General features: G+C 59.1%; 1 protein-coding gene across 4 annotated transcripts; it reads right to left on the reverse strand.

Annotated features, from left to right (window-relative positions):
* Positions 1-2717: 2717 nt before the first annotated feature.
* TRMU (tRNA mitochondrial 2-thiouridylase) lies at positions 2718-16938 on the reverse strand. 4 transcript variants are annotated; one of them, XM_055561976.1, is made up of 11 exons: positions 16814-16938; positions 13771-13936; positions 12985-13091; positions 11136-11258; positions 7888-8060; positions 7196-7249; positions 7045-7111; positions 5723-5823; positions 4123-4267; positions 3508-3590; positions 2718-3078 (listed from the first exon to the last, which is right to left on the reverse strand). In XM_055561976.1, exons 1-11 carry the CDS (start codon positions 16893-16895, stop codon positions 2926-2928), a joined length of 1254 nt encoding a protein of 417 aa, XP_055417951.1. In that variant the 5' UTR covers positions 16896-16938; the 3' UTR covers positions 2718-2925. The 4 variants fall into 4 exon arrangements, with proteins under 4 accessions (XP_055417951.1, XP_055417872.1, XP_055418093.1 ...); XM_055561897.1 differs by lacking the exon at positions 3508-3590; XM_055562118.1 differs by lacking the exon at positions 16814-16938 and having other exon boundaries at positions 7888-8001; positions 13771-13907.
* Between the last annotated feature and the right edge of the window lie 1771 nt (positions 16939-18709).

Below are 18709 nucleotides of genomic sequence, written 5' to 3' on the forward strand. Positions count from 1 at the left end.
CCTGGGGTCTGTTCCAACTGGGGTGGTGAGCCAGCGCCTGTCCGCGTACATGGAGTGAGGGCTCCGGTCTGCCCACGCTCTGCTCTCTGGGTTCGCCTCACGTGCGCTTACTCCCGGGGCCCCTTCGTTGGTTCCTCTGTCCAGAAAGACGGGTTGCCCCCAGGGTCCTAGCTGCCTGCACTGCCGTGCTTCCACCCAACTGGGGCCACCTTTGGGGAAAACCCGTGGAGCAAAGAGAAACAGCGGGGACCCCACGATCTCAGCCCACAGGGCCCCTCTTCCTGGGCCTCCAGGAGTCCTTGCCCCGGTGCTGGCCACACAACTCCAGAGATCGAGGCCACCCTTGGGCCAGGTCTGGGAGGAGAAAGAGGAAAACCACCCAGAAACGCCCTCCCCAAAGGCCTCTCTTCAGGTCGTCTCTTCAGTCCACCTGCGGACAATTGCCTCTCAGAGAGCTCGGCCATGAGAGCAGCAGATGCGCTCCATCTCAACCCAGAAGCCCTCCTGTGGGGGACGCGTTTGAGAAGGCGAGGAGTCCCTGGGGAGAGGGGAGCAGGCGCATCTGCTGGGCCTGGGTGTCCTCCCGTGGACGTGAATGACGGCCCTCCACACCACCCCCAGCCCCGGCTGCTCCAGGACCCACACAAGACAAAAGCACTGAACAGATGTGAATACTGAACCTCGTCCAGGACACGCAAACACCCTATGTAATAACTGCCCCTCACGTCACAGCTGTTGCCTCGCCCCAACCGCCCTCCCTGCAGACACTGAAGGTGCTGGGAGGCCTGGGACTCGTGAAGGCCTCCCTGGACGTGGACAAGAGGCCGCTGGAGCCCCAGGGCTGCGGGCAGAAGATGGGCCCCAGGGGCTGACCCTGACACGGACTTGAGCCTCCCAGGAGCGGAGCACAGGCCGGGCTCGGGGGTCTGTCTCGCCAAGGTGAGTGTGGGGGGCGGGGCAACCCTTCGTCTGCATCGAGACGGGGGTCGGTGTGTGAAAGCAGCGGCCGGGCCCTCCCTCAGGATGCCCAGTGTGGGGTGACCTGGCCCGGAGGCAGGGCGCCAGTGGGGGAGAAGGCAGGGAAGCCCATCCACTACCAGCCCCAGCCCCTCTGAAGGTCACGGGGTTATAGCCCGAGTCCAGGGGGTGGAGCCAGAGGCCAGCCACGCCCCCTGCCGACAGCTACAGCTGAGTCGGAGGAACTGCCCAGAGACCTCCCAGGGTCGGTCAGTGGCCTGGACACACGGGAGGCAGGCGGTGCCCAGGAGAAGGTGGCACTGTGGACCTGGAGGACTCGGGGGGGGGGGGCAGGCTGTGCCCCAGGAGGTGGTACTGCAGGCCTGGAAGACTCAGGAGGGGCAGGCTGTGCCCAGAAGCTGGCACTGTGGGCCTGGAGAACTCAAGGGGGACAGGCTGTGCCCAACAGAAGGTGGCACTGCGGGCCTGGAGGACTCAGGGGGGCAGGCGGTGCCCAGGAGAAGGTGGCACCGTGGGCATAGAGGACTCGGGGGGGCAGGCTGTGCCCAGGTGGCACTGCGGGCCTCTAGGCTCCCGCGGGTACTGCTGAGCCAGGGGTAGCGGCAGGTTTGTGACCCTCCTCCCGCCTCCACTGGCCGACCTGGCTGGAGGCCTGGCATCAGGCCAGCAGGACAGGCAGAGCCATCAGGAGGCAAGAAGGGCAGCCTCCCTTCTGCTGGTCTGTGTCCCTGCCAACTGCCCCCCACCAGCCACCGTTCCTCCCACCACGGAGGCTCCCCAGACGGCGAGAGCCCCAGCCCAACGCAGTGGACCCCGGGGAGCCTGAGCCCAGGGGGGCTCCACGCTGCCCCTGGAGCTGGCAGAACACAGGTGGTGTCTCAGCTCTGGCCTCCAGAGGGGCTGAAGGTGCCCAAGGGCGCTGCTGGCCTCTCTGCCCCACCCTCCCACCCAGCACAATGCAGAGAGCGGCTGCGGGTCTGCCTCCGCACCGGGGCTGAGCAGAGCCTCTCTGGCCAAGCCTGGCTGGAGGGCCCCTGGTCTTGGAGGCCATGCAGCGTAGTGGGAAGTGCCAGCTGTGTCCCCTGCCCCACCCTGGGGACGCGCCCTGCTGGGGGCCTGGAACCAGGGGAGGGGAACAAGGGGGGCTGCAGCTCTACAGATGGAGCAGCACAGAGAGAAGACCCTGGGGTGGCTGGGGCCCACAGTCCCTACGGAGCTGTAGCCTTCTCCCTGCCTGTGAGCGCACCCTGTCCCATCCGAGGCCGGACCCTGGTCTCAGACATGTGGCCCGGGCGGCTGAGAGAGAAGACTCCTGTGAGCCACCAGCTCTGGCATGATCTGTCACGGCAGCCTGGACAGACCCAGGCGTGAGCACCTGCCAACCACCTCTTGGTGGACCCGCCCAGGGGCCCAGGCCCCCCATTTCTGCTGTGACTGGCCAGGGTGCAGGACGCTCTGGTGGGGTGATGGGGGGTTCTGTGCAGCTGCCTGGACTCAGGGCAGGGCCGCACTCAGAGGGGCCTTAAGCCTGCAGCCCTCCCCGGCAGACACCCTGCAGGCTGGGACCCAACTCAAGGCTGTTTACACGGCCCTGCCACAGGGGAGGGTGGGCACAGGCATGAATGGAGAGGCAGAGAAGCAGGACCCATCCCCTCTGTGCTATCCCCTGCCTTGCCACACACCCCCCGGTGCCCTGGAGCCCCGAGACAGCCCCCCAAGAGGCACCGACGGAACCTACGTCCCGGACAGGATTTTTATTGGATGCTGCCCCTCCTGGGGGTGTGAGGCAGGCACCCTACAAACAGGCACCTGGGACAGACCCTCCAGCCAGCACTGGAGCGGCTGCCGGGTCACCAGAGGGGAGGCAGTGCTGAGCCCCCGGCAGCCTCCCGGCTCCGCTTCCCCACCCCTCCTCCCGCAAGCTCCGCAGCAGCCGTTCCACCTCCGTCAGGGTGCAGGCCCCAGGCCCGGGCTGTCGCTGGAGCCCTCCTTGGCCACGCTGGACGTTCTCTGGCCCTTCTGCAGTGTGTAGGCGGATGGCCCCAGACGTAGGATCTTCCCGCTGCCCAGGCACTCGTCCCCTTTGTAGAACACGGCGAACTGGGGGGACAGAGGCCACGTCACCTGCAGCGGGACCCGGCCTCCGGGTGCCCTGAGCAGCCTGGACCCGTGCAGCTGGTCTACTGATGGGGGAGGGCGGGCCCTGCACCGCCTCCCCTGGCTTCCATCCTCGCCTCCCCGGGCCCAGGCCATAGGAGGGCCAGGGCGGGGCCACACGGCAGCCAGGCTGCGTGCTCACAACTGGGAGAGCAGCGCCAGGTGCAGGGCTGGCCGTGTGACCAGCACCCCCACACCACTCTGCCCTCAGCCCCTCATTGTCCGGAAGAAGGGCAGGCCGTCTGTCCTTCCAGAGCATGAAGCCTCTACTGAGAGCCTGCATCTCTGCAGGCCGAGCTGGTGCTAAGAAGAGCCACACACAGCTGCGGGGCCACAACCCCATTCAACCCGCCAGCCGGAGTCCCCACTCACCTGTCCCGGGGCGAGAGCGCGCACAGCCTTCACGGCCGTCACCCACACGGTGCCGTCCTGATTGAGGGTCAGCACGCAGGGCACTGGGTGGAAGACAAGGACCCTTGGAGGGGGCGCTAGCCTTGCTGACTGCGCAGCCTCAGGTCTTAGCCCCGGGGAGGAGGAGCAGGCAGTGCGGACAAAGGAAGCTCGGGGCAACAGCAGCCAGAGGGGCTCAGCACCACCCAGCCGGGGCCAGGTGGACACACACACTACCTGCCAACTGGACCGAGGCCCCCACACCCTTCCCAAGACGCCCCCTGCATCCTGGACAAAGGGGGCTCAGCTGGCCTCAGTGCCCCCAGCCTGTCTGTGCATAGGCAGAGGGCAGAGGGCTGAACGGGCTATGTGGTCTGGACACTGAGGCCCTCCCTGCCCCAGGTCTGATCCCCTGTCCCAACTCTGCCCTGGCCCACGGGCCCTCCGTGCCCCATGGGCCCTCCCTGCCCTAGGTCTGATCTCCTGTCCCAACTCTGCCCTGGCCCACGGGCCCTCCCTGCCCCACGGGCCCTCCCTGCCCTAGGTCTGATCTCCTGTCCCAACTCTGCCCTGGCCCACGGGTCCCTGAGCAGTCACCTAGCGCCATCTGGTGGCGGAAGCGGAAGTGACACTCCATCATCTTGTCACGGACCAGGGCAGCAGGCGGCTCCTCCGCGATCCAGTGAACGCGGCCGGTCCGCAGCAGGTCCCTGTACAGGGCTGGGTGGTCCGTCCGGGGGGCCTGTGGGACGGAACGCGAAGCTGTGGCGCCCTGCACCCTCAGTAGAGGGTCCCTGCCCCAAGCCCCTCACTGCACTGCACTCACGACTGCAGCAGCGAACACGCGCTGAAAACCTCGCCGCCCCGTGGACACTCGCGCGCGTGTCCCTGGAGCCTCCCTAACCCTGTGCAGATGAGCGCAGAGGGAAAGCCACTCGCCACGCGCCCTCGGCAAGCAGCAGAGGAGCACGCGGTCTGCCCACGGCCTCACTCCTCTCATCCCTGCCACACTCTGCCTGCCCAGCGCCCGGACACCCGGGCCAGCCACACTCCCACAGGGATCCCACCAAGCCCCACGTGGCTGGGAACAGGCTCCTGGGGCCTCCACACACCCTGGCCTCCTAGCACGCAGCAGCTCCCCCAAGGCAGGACCGAGAACATCAAGTCCAGCGCCCTCGGGCTCTAAGTAGACAAGGAGACCCACACAGGAACCAGCCTTTCCCAAAGCGAAAGGCACTGCTGGACATCACACGAAAGTCATTTTAATTCAGTGCGATCAGAATCGCTGTTCAGACCTCTGCACTAGGGCTCTCCTGGGAGGAGATGTCCCGGCCACGGTGGGCGGGGTTGCTGGCCCTCCACCCGGTCTAAGAACAGCGTGCGGTCAGCCAGGCTGCTCACCTCCAGCCCTGCCGAGACTGGGACTGGACCATTCCGCAGGGGACAGGGCCCCGGGCTTCACCCGCTACACCCCAGCAGGACCTGTTGCCGCCCCAACGCTGTGACACTAAGAATGTCCCTGCGGCTGCTGAGGCGCTTCCGTCGTGCCCGACTCTGTGCGACCCCATAGACGGCAGCCCACCAGGCTCCCCCGTCCCTGGGATTCTCCAGGCAAGAACACTGGAATGGGTTGCCACTGCCTTCTCCAATGCATGAGAGTGAAACGGAAGTGGCTCAGTCGTGTCTGACTCTTCGCGACCCCATGGACTGCAGCCCACCAGACTCCTCCGTCCATGGGATTTTCCAGGCAAGAGTACTGGAGTGGGGTGCCGTGGCCTTCTCCAAAAATGTCCCCAGATCCCGCTAAAGTCCCAGGTCCCAGAGCTACAGCAGGTGGCCTGGGCTGGCCCCAGCTCTGTCCTTGTCTGCTCAACAGCAACTCGCTGGGGCCCCTCGTGAGCAGGCCCATCCTGGGCACTGCCCACCCCACGTCCACGAGGCCTTCCACACGCTACTTCAGCTTTGGGTCTGTCCGCTGGGTACAATCAGAGGAGTGACATCTACTTACAGGGACTGACGTGATGATGACCAGCGTGATGGGCATACAGAAAGAGCTATCAAGTACCTTACACAAAACCTTTGGTAACAGCGCCAATCTTGGAGGGCACAGAGCAAAGGCCCTGCAGAGCCCCCACCCCGCCTGCTCAGCTTCGTGGGCTCTGCCCGGCCCGGCCTCGTCTCCTCCCCACCGACTCACCACGAGCACGTCGCCCTTGGCACCATCCTTGTCCACCACGTACCAGGGCTCCCGTAAGCCTCCTATGTTGGCTCTCTGGCCCAAAGTGTACAGGAACCAACCTGTGGAGACAGTTTCTCGGTGAGGTGGGAGGAGTCCTCTCGCAAACGTCCTGGTGGGACAGTGGGCGGCAGGCAGGAGGTGCCCCTCTGTGGACCGCTTGCAGCAGCTGGGGTTAGACTGTACCTCCCACCCCGCAAGGAGCAGTTCCAGCCGCGGGGCCACCCAGCCTGCAGTGAGCAGGGCCCACTCCTTTAGAAGGTGGACCAAGTGCCCAGCCGGAAGCCATGAGCCCTTCCTGCTGAGCCTCCGTGGGTTTCACAGGCGTGCCTGCTCCCCTGCACTGACCACATGGGGCGGGGGCACCAGCGCAGCCTCGCTCCCTCTGTGCCCAGTGCTCTCCAACTACCTCTGTGTACCCCCTCACCCCACCACCAGCAGCGCAAGACCCAGCAGGAACCAGGGGACCCACAGCACCCAGGCTCAGCGCTCCCCTCCTGGACCAGGCTCCCCGAGGCTCTAGCCATCTCCTGCCGGACAGGCTGGGAGCACCCTGCAGCTGTTCCCAGCAGGGCCGGCTCCTCCTCCTGCCTCAGGAACACACGGTTCTCGGGGAGCCCATGACATCTAAGCCCCACCCCCCAACCAGCACCAGGAAGAGGAGGCCGTCCAGCCCAAACCAAGGTGGACTTCTCCAAGGAACAAGCCCCTGGTGAGTGTCCACGTCTGAGGCCCAGCCCTCCTCCTCCAGGCAGGTCAGACCCCGCTGGGCCGAGTCTCGCCTGTCATCAGGCCCCCAGGGTGCAGCCCCACATCTGCCCTCCCACCTGGGCACCTGACCTGTCCTCCCACGCCAGCCCAGCACAGACTGGGGGTGCCCAACCCAACAGAGTCTACAAATGAGGAGCGGCAGCCCACCAGGAAGCGGGTGGTCCCAGCTCTTCACAGCGTCCTAAGTCATGGAACTCACGCTCTGCAGTCAACCCGACTCCTTCCCCCAGGGTGGAACTTTCCTGTAGCCTTCTATGCTCTCTCGCATGGATGAACACCCAACTCGGAGTGAGGCTTTCTGAGCCAGGTGCACCGTCTATTATTGGCTGCAATGCCTGAGGAGCCACACCTCGAGATGCAGACCCCCATCACAGCGACGCCCGCCCCTCCCTGCGGCCCTCCGAGCCCCCTGCCGCTCAGCAGGGCCTGGGCACCTGCCTGAACCCCCAGCGCGCAGGCGCCCCAAGCCTCAAGGCGCTCAGCATGAACAGCAGCCCCGGACCGCGTCTCACCTTTGTGTGTCCCCAGAACCTTGTTGTCTTCTATAGAAATAAATCGACCAGGTCGAGGCTGTAAATACTGGAAAACAAGTGCTCCATCAGCAACGGCTCCAGGATCAGAGCAGAAACAGGGCCCCATTCTTTCGCATCAAAGAACACTCACCTCAAGGATGAAATTTTCAAAGTTCCTTTTACCAATAAAACAGATGCCCATGCTCTGAAACGAACAGAAGGCCACGTGTGAGATGAGCGGCCGGGCAGGGGTCCCGCACTCCACTCGGAGACCCCAGGCAAGGACGGGGGTACAACACAGGGCCTCCTGGGGCTCACCCGCCCTGAGCCACCCCACCCTCCGGGCCAGGGCCCAGCTCCCCTCCTCCAGGGCCACAGACACCAGTCAGAGCCACGCACGGACCTCGAGGGGCTTCTCTCAGGTCCCAGACGAGGACCCGGCGGCTACGCTTGCAAGCGGCGCAACCGCCAAGACCGGCGGGGCCTGCATTCGCGTCAGACCCTCAGGCCAGCCAGGTCCACCCTCGCTGCAGACCCTTAGACTAGCCGCCCGGAAAGGAAACCAGAGCTGCTGGAGCCCTGAGGCACTGTCTGTGAGGCTGGGGAGAGACAGGGGCCAGAGCGGGAGCAGGAAGCACAAGCCAGGCCACAGGGCGAGGTCACAGGAGGGTCAGAGGTCGGGGTCAGGGTCCCTTCCCGAGATGACATGTCTAGGTGAGACGAGTAAGTGGGAATGGCCGTTGCGCGGCGTCCTCGCCTCACTCTGCCTTGTGTCTCCCTAGAATGGGGGTCCTGAGGGTGGAGCCCTCGCCCCCTGCCAGAGGCAATGCCCCTCAATCCTACCTCCTTCTTCTGAAGCACATGATGAAGTCTGTTCTCAGCAGCGATTTTCTTTACGAAATCTTTCGTTAACTCCCCCAGGGGGAAGAGGGTTCTCCTTAGCGCCTCCTGGGGAACCTGGCTGAGAAAGAAGGTCTGGTCTTTAAAGCTGTCAGCTGCTTGGAGGAGTTTTACCGCTGCCAAGAGTAAAGAACAAAAGATGTTGCAGGAACAAAAATAACCATACATTGCTTTTAATAGTGTCCTTCTGTTTACTTTGACAGATTAGCCCTGGTCTGGCAGAAACAAAGATCAATAATCAACAGTACACTTCAGGAAAAAGATCTGCCATGGTTAAGAAAAATTCCCATCCCTAATTCATCTACTGTTGAAAAAAATACATGGAAAGGAGATTTTATGTGATAAGGGAATTTATTCCGGTTCATGTGTTAGGCTGTTTTCAAAGATTAAACATTACATGACAAAAACATTATGAAGTATTAAGAAAAAACAAAATGAGCCACATTTGGGAAAATCAAGCCCTGCTGAGACGGCGTGGGCTGCGCTGTTTCCCACTGGCGACAGAAGCTCACGCCCTGGCTGCTCTCCTCACCTCCCGCCCCCAGTGCATGCCGACCACACTCCCCAGTAGCGCCCGCTTCTCAACCCGCTTCCCCGCCTGGTGACAGTGGGCTGTTCAGAGTCCAAGCTGTCGCCCGTCAGCCGAGCCTCTGCGGTTTCTCTAAAGGTCTGTGTGTGCGTTAAGTTGCTTCAGTCGTGTCTGACTCTGCGAGCCCACGACTGCAGCCCGCCAGGCTCCTCTGTCCATGGGATTCTCCAGGCAAGGGTACTGGAGTGGGTCACCGTGCCCTCCTCCATGGGATCTCTTACAGGAAACCCACACCTCTCACATCTCCTGCATTGGTAGGTGGGCCTCTACCACCCGAAGCCCCTCCAAAGGTCTGTTTCATGTAAAGACTGTTCCCAGCTTGATGGCAACGGTGCAGAGCTCTGCCTGACCCTGACCTTGGGATGGGGTTCTCTGGGCTGCTGGGTCCTGCCTGGCATGTTACAGGCCTTCTACAACCACGAACACCGGGTCCTCCGCTCTGCAGCTCAGTGACCAACGGAGGAAATGGAGCGTGACGCCAGGGTCACGGCCTCTCTCCATGTGTCGTGACCACGGCTAAGCGGAGCCTCCGCAAGTCACACGCCGAGCTCACATCCGTGCAAAAGGTACAAAGAGCCCAGGTACAGCATGTGGGCCGCCCTGTCACACGTGTACCATGCTCTCTGTGTGGTTAGGTTTTCCTTCTGTGACCTCAAATTTGACCCTCATGTTGGCCCTATGACAGGTTTATCCCCATCTTCAGGTGAGGAAACCGAGGCCTAGATAATTAAAGTGACCGCCCAGAGGAGCGCAGGGAGACGAGGGCAGAGCGGGAAACTGAGCCCAATCACATGGGTTCCATTCCATCAGTTTTTACGTATAAAACAACAAAATCAAGTGAAAAGTGAAAAAGAGAATCCAGTCAACCAGTCATCAGGTAGGACTCATTTGCCAAATGCTATTCTTTGTTTCAAAACTAAATTTAAACAAACAAAAAATTTATGATTTTAAAAAAAGAAAGCAGGTAACCCTTGACCAGGAAGAGGGACCCCCACTAAGAGAAGGTTTGCTGGCACCCAGAGCCCGCTTCAGCACCTTCCCTGCTCTGGGTTGGCCAGCATGCCACCTGTCCCTGATGGGTGAGGACACAGGCTGCCCCTGGGATAGGAAGGGCACAGGAGCTCAGGGTGGGCGCGCTGACCCCGTGCCCTCTCCCCAATGACTAAGGCCAGGAGGCTTAGTCCAGCCCCCAGGGCAACTGAGTCAGGACAAAATAAAAAACCTGTATTGTCTTGAAAACACGCCGAGAACAGATACTGCGGCACTGTTCCAACAGCGACACAGACCAGAGCAGGCGCTGCGTGCCCAGGTCTGGTCAGAAAGGCCCTGCCAGCTCTGCACGGCGGCGCCTTTTCCAGGAGATAAGCAGGCACGCTACGCGACACAGAAACAAATCCTTCATCTACTAACGCCCCGAGAGCCATGACCACTGGGTCCTGGGGCCTGATTCCGCTGTGGAGTGCCCGGGCAGCAGGGCTGGGCGGCCACGGCCAGGCCCTCCCAGTGTGCGGGGCGGGGGGGCTGCTTTCCTGGTGAGGGGTGCCCGGGAGTGTACAGGCCGCACCGGGGAGGGAAGCGGTCGTGTCTCCCTGCGCACCGGCGCCCCCCAGCGGACACAGTGCTGTGCTGGCGGCAGCAGGAGGCCTTCCCAACACCGGCAAGGCGGCGGCCTGGTCTGGGCCCGGTCAGTTTGTTGATCTGTGGCCTCGGCTGCCGCAAGGTGGAGAAGAGGACAGATCACAGGGCAGCTGAGCTGCGGCCTGTAACTGGACTGGATAACACGGAGGACCAGGGAGGAGCAGAGACCGTGGAGCTGGGTGGATCGGGCTGCGTCCAGCCCCCGACCCAAGGCCCCCTGCCAGCGATGCAGCCAAGCTTCGGTTACCTCCTCGGACAAGAGGACCCGGAGACCCGCCTGCTGGCCCTGCTAAGATGGGTGCAGGGAGGGGACACCTCTGGGGTCAGAGAGGGAGGCAGTGGACAGGAGGCAGGCCAGGGCAGGCCAGACCTGGAGAAATGCAGGTTCCCTACGGTCCTGCAGCCAAGGAAACTGTCTGCAGAGACGTGGCTCTGGGCTCCACGCCGTCCTTCACTGCATAAGGATGTAAATTCCTCTCTTCTACATAAACGTGCACCAGGAAAAGCCAACAGCCTTCCAGTCGACTGCTTGGCACTTTCTAGGCTGGTGACACCTCGTGCCCTTTGACACTGAAAATTTATACATGTCATCTTCTGAAGCAAGCTGCCAGACCTGTGCCATGAATGTCAGGAGCCAGCCTCATTTCACACTGAAGCACGTCACCCCTCAATCTCGACAACGCGAGGCTGGGAATGGGGCCTGTGACGCTCCAACACTGTCGCCTGCTTCCCCCAGAACTGGGTTCAGTTTCCCAGCAGCCTGCCCGGGCGCCCGCCTGAGCCAGTCGGAGGCCCCGGGGGGAGTGACCCTTGAGGCAACTCACTGTCCTTTTTTGAGGAGGAAACCAAAGCCAACGAGCTCGCCTGGAAAACACAGGGAGAAGTCGAACAGAGCGCGCTGACAGCCCACTCCCAATTATTTGCTCCCAAATAATTCAGCCCTGGCCTGGACACGTGTACTCACCGTTTCTAACTTCAAACCGGTTTCTGAAGAGCCCTTCCGGCCTCCTGATGTGCTTCTGCTGGAACACCTCTTCGTCTTCCAGGGACGTTCTTGCGTAGTGACCTGTCGCCACCGCATCTGCTCCTGGGAGGTTTTTAAAGCACAAGGGTCAGAGTTCAGGCAGGCAATTGCTAGCCTTGGTCAGTCCTAGTCCAGGGTGCTCCATGGGGCAGAGATGCCAGGTCTCACACCAGGCGGTCTGCACAGGGGACCCGCCCTGCTCCCCAAATGCCCAGATCCCAGGGAAGAGACACACCCCTGGGATTCTGTTAGACAGGTGGTCTTTGAAGTCTCTAAACTGATAAAATGTTAGCTACAAGGTTTTGCTGCATCTCTAAGAGCCTTTCAGAAGTTAATGTCAGGAAGTCCCGGGGAGCTCAGCGCTTAGGACCCAGTTCTCTCACTGCCAGTGCCAAGGCTCGATGCCTGATCGGGGACCTCAGAACCCACAAGCCACACGTCCAAAAAAAGTTAACATCTATTTATTCGTTCTAGCTTAAGGAAAACATCAAACACGTACACAAAGGTTTAAATACAGAAAGCTCATTTCAGTGCTTTTTATACTAAGAAAAAACTGAAAACAACCAAACTGTTTAATACCAGGAGACTATGAATAAAGCACCACTGCATAACAGCACCGCACACAGAAGTTTAAAGGCGCCAGGAAACACTCAAGACGCTATTCAGCAGAGAAAGTACAGGATCCCACTCTTCTCAATGTACAGGAAAACCGGAAGACAGGCAACAGAAAGCCTTTCTTTTTGATTCTGGGAGGAAATTACAGATGACACTTTTCCTCCTCTTCTTATGCTTGTAAGTTTTAAACTTTCTTTAATAAACGCATAGTACTTTTCTCACAGTGAAGGACCATCCAGTAAAATCAATTTCTTCTTTCCATACTATGCAAAAAAGTAAAAGAACCTACCGAGGCATATACTAATCCACAGGCCTTGCATTGTGTGAAAACTTCATTGACATTCAGGATTGTGAGACTGTTTCCTGGAAGCTGCAGCAAAACTGACCCAGCACTTAACCAAAGAATTGTTTAGTCACTAAGTTGTGTCCAACTCTTTGTGACCCCACAGACTGTAGCCTGCCAGGCGCCTCTGTCCATGGGATTCTCCAGGCAAGAATACTGGAGCGCGTTGCCATTTCCTTCTCCAGGGAATCTTCCTGACCCAGGGATCGAACCCACGTCTCCTTTCTTGGCAGCAGATTCTTCACTACTGCGCCACCAGGGAAGCCCATCAACCAGCTGTCGTTGTTCAGCTGCTCAGTCGTGTCCGACTCTGCAACCCCTGGACTGCAGCATGCCAGGCATCCCTGTTCTTCACCATCTCCCAGGGCTTGCTCAAACTCATGTCCATTAAGTCGGTGATGCCATCCATCTCATCCTCTGTCGTCCCCTTCTCCTCCTGCCTTCAGTCTTTCCCAGCAATAGGGTCTTTTTCAATGAGTCAGCTCTTCGCATCAGGTGGCCAAAGGATTGGAACTTCAGCTTCAGCATCAGTCCTTCCAATGAATATTCAGGACTTACTTCCTTTAGGATGGACTGGTTGGATCTCCTTGCAGTCCAAGGGACTCTCAAGAGTCTTCTCCAACACCACAGTTCAAAAGCATCAGTTCCGCCTTGCTCAGCTATGATTCTCACTCTGGAGTTGGAGGAAAAATACTTGTCCAATGCTGGGTGAGCTCTTCAAATTTAAGCTTTACATCCTCAGATCCAGCAGATACATGCTGAAACAAACCTCAGCTCCTGGAAATCTCATGGTTTTTAAAAAGACAAATGAAGATAATTCAAATCACTTACCAAGGTTATCCATAGCATAATTAAAAAAACAACGGAATTTGATATGCTTGTTGCAGACTATGTCAGGATTAGGAGTTCTTCCTTTTTCATATTCATTTAAAAAATCACTGCAATGAAAAGAAAAGCCTTTTTATTTCTAAGTGTCAAACATCCTATGGAAAAATAAATCAGGTACATGACTTGCTTAGAGATTCTCCCTGTTTTATTAAAACTGTAACTTTCTGCAAGATAGTAGCTTCAGTACAGAATCATTTTCATCAAATGTTTGTTTAAAGCCAGCTGCGCTTTCCATCTGAATCTGCACTCACCAGGCACCGAGGCCCATTGTGCCATTTCCCAAAGTAAGAGCCACGGGACCCCGAGAACCAACTGGCGCACCTGCTGAGGTGCAGGTTGCAGGGCCCCGCCCAGGCTCGGGTGTCTGTTTAACCAGCACCCCAGCTGCTTCCTCAGCCCAACACTGATGGCCCAGGGGCTCCATCCTCAGGGACCAGCCACAGCCGGCCTCCCAGAGCAGACCTGAGCCCTCGCTCTCTCATGCTAATTTAGCAGCAGAAACATCTCAAGGTTCGAGAGACGTTAAAGAGACTTCTGGCAGGTGGCACAGTAATAGGAACAAGGGCTGGGGTGCTCAGGATGCGGGCCTGGCTTCCAACCCAGACTCCCCAGGGGCGGCCGAGGCCTGCCACACACGGTCTCTGGCACCGCGGCCTGAAAAGAGAAAGCACTGGCTGACCCCGGCAGGCCTGCTGCTGAGAGGGTCCGCGCCACGCAGGGAGCCCCCACCTGAACACGTCGTTCCAGTACTCCTTCACGTAGGACACCTGGCGGAAGGGGATGTCCAGGATCTGGCACACTCTGTAGGCATCCTCGCAGTCTCTGTCAGCGGTGCAAACACCACGCTCGTCCAGGGAGTCCCAGTTCTTCATAAACACCCCAGTTACCTGGTAACCTGCGGGGAGGAGTGGAGGGCAGAGTCAAGAGGGGACGTGGCGTTGACCAGGTGTGGAAAGGCAGTGCCTTCCGAGCTCTCCTGTGCCCCTGTGCACTGGGCCTGGCTGTCCTTCCTTCCGAGCTCTCCTGCGCCTCTGTGCACGGGGGCCTGGCTGTCCCTCCTGCCGCCACGTGGTCTGCAGCGCTCCGACCACATCTTAATGTAAACGCTCCTGACGCTCTGCTGCACTTGGTAAAGGCCTCCATCATCACAACACCCTGTGGGGCTGAACTGACAGTGTGCAACCCGGGGGTGTGAACACCCTGGAGGTGTGGACGAGATGGCATCTCTCCATCTTCACGTCCCCACGCTGTGTCGGCATATAGAGAGACTTAGCAATGTGACTGAATGAAAGAAAAGCAGAAATTCTACGCAATTTTTCAAAACAAATAAAAACCGCCATTCAGTTATCAGAAAAGTAAACTCAATTCAAAAATTATTTCCAATTACCCACGAAGAATTAGATTCTAAGTCATCAGACATAAAGACATTAAAAATTTTGGTTGCTTTATCATAGGGCTTCCCTGGTGGCTCAGACGGTAAAGAATCTGCCTGTAATGCAAGAGACCCAGGTTCAACCTCTGGGCCGGGAAGATCCCCTGGACAAGAGAATGGCAACCCGCTCCAGTATTCTTGCCTGGAGAATCCCATGGACAGAGGAGCCTGGCGGGATACAGTCCTTGGGGTCGCAAAGAGTGGGACATGACCGAGCGACACACACACAGGCACACACATCTATGTACTTTGGGACCTGTTTCTGTTGCAGACAAAGTACCAAACCAAACATGGGGGAGACCAACTTTGTAACTGCATAGGTGTCTACCATGTATGAGAAGCATTTCTTTTGGGTCGGCTGAATGTGATGAAAGACAGGGCACTGGACTATAAAAGCTTTGACACGGCATTCCAAAGAGCAGAGACTCGGTGACAAAGCTCGGCCAAACTCCAAAAGGCCATGTGAGCCAGGCCACTAGCCCTGTCCCAGCAGGTCCTCCCTTCTCTTCTTCCCAAATCCCCTGACCGTGCTTCCCTAACAGCGCACCCTACACTGGGCTCCAGCTGTTCCTGTCCGCGCCCCTGCAGCTACTAAAGTGAGGCGCTCTGCCACCTGCCAACGCCGTCTCACACACCCATGTGTCCCCAGAGCCCAGCAGTGCCCAGCACAGAACAGGAGCTTAAGCAGAACAAACACACAACTCCACACCCAGAGCTTTAAAAATCCCCTCTTTCGTGGCTCATGTGCCTGATCCTCCTCCTCCTGGCGACGTGATCACTCACGTGGCTGAGGCCCTGGCGCTCCAGGAGACCACAGCGCTCTGCAGGCTCTCAGCTTTTCAGGAGGCACATCCCACGAGACTGGGAAAGGCCTCCACGTCGAGGGGACAGGGCCGTGCTGCTTCTCTGCTGTGCCCCTAGGCTTCCCACCCGGAGGAGCAAAACCCAAGGCAGCTGGTCTGTGACGCTGCTCAGCCTGGATTCTGGGAAGGAGCGCTAGCCTTCCTGAAGGAGTCAGATAACCCAACTAGCCTCCCTAGGGATGTCTGCCACATCGCCCCCAACGTGTCGCTGCCTAGTCAGAACCCTTCAAGGGCTCTGCACTGTCTCCCACGACACAGTGTGAAGCCCCAAACAGAACACACTCCACAAGCCGCGCTCAGCCGGCCTCCCCTCCTCTCTCCCCCCAGACCCAGCCAGCACTTCCGTGCCTGAGCTTCGCACCTGCTGCCGAGTCCGCCGGAAACGCTTCCTCCTTACCTCCTGAGCCCCAGCCTTTGCTCAGGGAACTCCTCCTCCAAGTCCTCATACCACGGATGAGAGGATCTTAGGTCTCTCATCTTCCAGGTTGCGACCTCCTCCATGAATAAACCATGCTCTGCTCCAAACTCAAACCTTCAGTTTGTCTGGCCTCACTGTACCATTGGACACATGAACTTGGCTTTGCCAGTAGTCTCAGCGCAAACACCACCAACTCTGTGATGCTTTGATTCCCTGTCCTATCGCAATTATATATGCTCACAGCCTGCCTCTACTTGTAACTGACACTTTTTGTTACACCTTTTGTGACAGTTTGGCTATTAATACGCACTAATAAGCTCTACTGCTGAATGCCTAACGTGTGCTGGGCACCGGGGTAAAGGCTGTGTGTGTCCTATTATTTATTAACACTACCTCCAGTAACCCTGGGAGGTAGTTGGTCCCTCCATTCTACAAACAGGGAGAGCTTGACTCACTTGTCCCAGGTCGGGAACCCTGGGTTCCCTCTGCATTCCAAGTGCCTAAGAACGAAAGGCGCCTCAACAACAGAGCGTCTACAAGTGCCACGAGGTACAGGAGGGCTCCCAACGGGAGCGGGTCACCCGGACGGAGAATTAGATGGGCAGTGACGCTCGGCTCCCGACCGGGGGCGCCCGACAGACGCCTGAGAAAACGGAAGCGCTCCTGCGCGAAGAGTCTGTCATCCACCGAGTGGAAAGCACAGCCGTGACCTGATAAGCACACCGCCCGTCGGGACTGGTCGGCCACGTCGTGTGTCGTGGAGGTAAGGACCTCCACGGAGGCTGCGGCGCTCCTCAAGCCTGGGCTCAGTGCGGACGCCGCCGCCGCCGCCGCGGGAGCAAGACCTCGGGGCCAGGAAGAAACGCGGCCGCCCGGAGTCGGAGACCCACTCTCCCCTGCTAGACCCCGGCGGCACCTGGGGGCCTGACCGCTCCCCGACAGGCGGCCGCGCGCTCTCCGAGCCCCAGGCGCAGAGGGAGGGCCGGGGCGCCGCGCCACCAAGAGGGGCTCTCCGAGAAGGGGCCGCTCGGGGGCGGCCGGGTCACTCGGCCTTCTCACCTCTCCGCCTCAGCAGCAGCGCTGCCACTGCGCTGTCCACGCCGCCGGAGACGGCGCACACGACATGCCGAGCCACCTGCATCGACAGCGGCCGGTTCCCCTCACTGCCGCCGTCGCTTCCGCTTCTAGCCGGAAGTCCCGCCCTTCCCTGGAGGCGAGAGCGCAGAAGAGGCCCGGGCGGAAGCAGATGCTCAGCGCCCTGCGTTCCTCCCTGCCCGCCGCTCCCTGGCGGGCCTGTGACCACGCCCCCTGCGCTCCTGGCTCTGGCTTACCTCTCTGCCTGCAGCTATCGGACTCAGTCAGCGCTTCCTACGTGCGCGCGTGCGAGTGTGTTCTCAGCACACACAGGTGTGTGTGTGTGATGCCAACTACAAATTGGCACTTACCAAGAGCATTCCCAAGGTCTGAACAACAAAGGCATTTGCCATCTGCCTCCAAGGATATTGAACCCCATGCTGCTAAAATAGCTCTTGACCTTCAACAACGCCTGAGGGAGTTCAGGGTGGACTGAGGTGCTCTGTGCTCCAGGGAATCTGGTGGCACAGGTCTTTGGATAGTTGGATGTTTTTAGGAACAGGTTTTATAATCTCCATCCTTGCATCTCCTCATATCTAGAGAAGCACTAAATCCCTTCAAGGTGACATCAGACCCTCAGGACTAACAAAAAGCCTTGGGTAAACTGAGTGCTTCATGGCATTGAACTCCCCCTTCCCCAAAACCTTATATACTGACTCTCCCCCACTGCCGCTTTGGAGCACTCTCAGAGCTGTCTGAGATGCTGCCTCCCGGGCTGCAGTCCTCATCTTGCCCCAGATAAAACTTAACTTCAACTCTCAAGTTGTGCATCTTTTTTTAGTCAACAGTGACTTAGGCAGGCGCCCAGTAAACAGGCTGCTAAACGATTGAAGGGTGTGAGGTCGCCCCGGGGGCTGTGGTGTCCAGCTGGGTGCTTCTGGAAGTGGGCGTGGGCCTTCCCTTAGTTGACCTGGAGGGCAGGGTCAGCAGGCGGAGGGCCTGGCCCTGAGTGAAGGGCGCTGGGCCTGGGGATGAGCGTGGGGCCAGACCCAGCAGGGGCAGGGTGCCTGACCGGGAGGGGAGGGTCAGCAGGCGGAGGGCCCGGCCCTGAGTGAAGGGCGCTGGGCCTGGGGACAAGCGTGGGGCCAGACCCAGCAGGGGCAGGGTGCCTGCCGACCCCGGTTCAGTCCCAGGGGAGATGCTCGTGGCCACAGCGCAGACAGGCGCCGAGAGCCTGTGGGGGCTGCTAGGTCAGGCGTCTCGTCGTCAGCGCTGGCCCTGCTGCTGTCTGCTTCCAAAATCAGTGCTCACAAATGGCAGGGAGGCAAACTGCCTTTAGTCCAATGCCAGCAATCTGGGGGAGGTGGTGGGCTCTCCGTCCCATCAACCACCTCTGGAGATTCTGCTCGGTTATGAGTTTTTGAAGGGGAACAGAGAAATAGTCTCAGTCATTGAAATAGGGGTTCAGGGTCACCAGGAGTTTTTTTTTCCAAATTCAAGTTTTTATTTACTTATTTATGGCTGCGCTGGGTCTTCACTGCTGCGCACGGGCTTTCTCTAGTTGTGGAGCCCAGGCTTGCCACTGCAGTGACTTTCCCTAGAGTCTAGAACAGCTGCTAGGGCACCAGGGCTTAGTTGCATGTGGAATCTTCCCAGAACAGGGATTAAACTTGTGTCCCTTACACGAACTAGCAGGTCAATTCTCAACCACTGGACCACCAGGGAAATCTTATGTTTCCTGTTTAAAACTGCTGGAAAAGTTAGGGTTTCCCTTGTGGCTCAGCTGGTAAAGAATCCGCCTGCAATGTGGGAGACCTGGGTTCGATCCCTGGATTGGGAAGATCCCCTGAAGAAGGGAAAGGCTACCCACTCCAGTATTCT

The sequence above is a fragment of the Bubalus kerabau genome, chromosome 1, assembly GCF_029407905.1.
Source record: "Bubalus kerabau isolate K-KA32 ecotype Philippines breed swamp buffalo chromosome 1, PCC_UOA_SB_1v2, whole genome shotgun sequence".
Lineage (NCBI taxonomy): Eukaryota > Metazoa > Chordata > Mammalia > Artiodactyla > Bovidae > Bubalus > Bubalus kerabau.

Excerpts from the sequence above, each read along its gene's own strand:
- TRMU (XM_055561897.1), bottom strand. The coding sequence starts at position 16,895 with ATGCAGGTGGCTCGGCATGTCGTGTGCGCCGTCTCCGGCGGCGTGGAC. Across the intron at positions 11,259-12,984 it reads TTATGCTATGGATAACCTTG|GAGCAGATGCGGTGGCGACA; the intron begins GTAAGTGATTTG and ends AAAACCTCCCAG. Across the intron at positions 8,061-11,135 it reads CCGGTTTGAAGTTAGAAACG|CGGTAAAACTCCTCCAAGCA; the intron begins GTGAGTACACGT and ends TACTCTTGGCAG.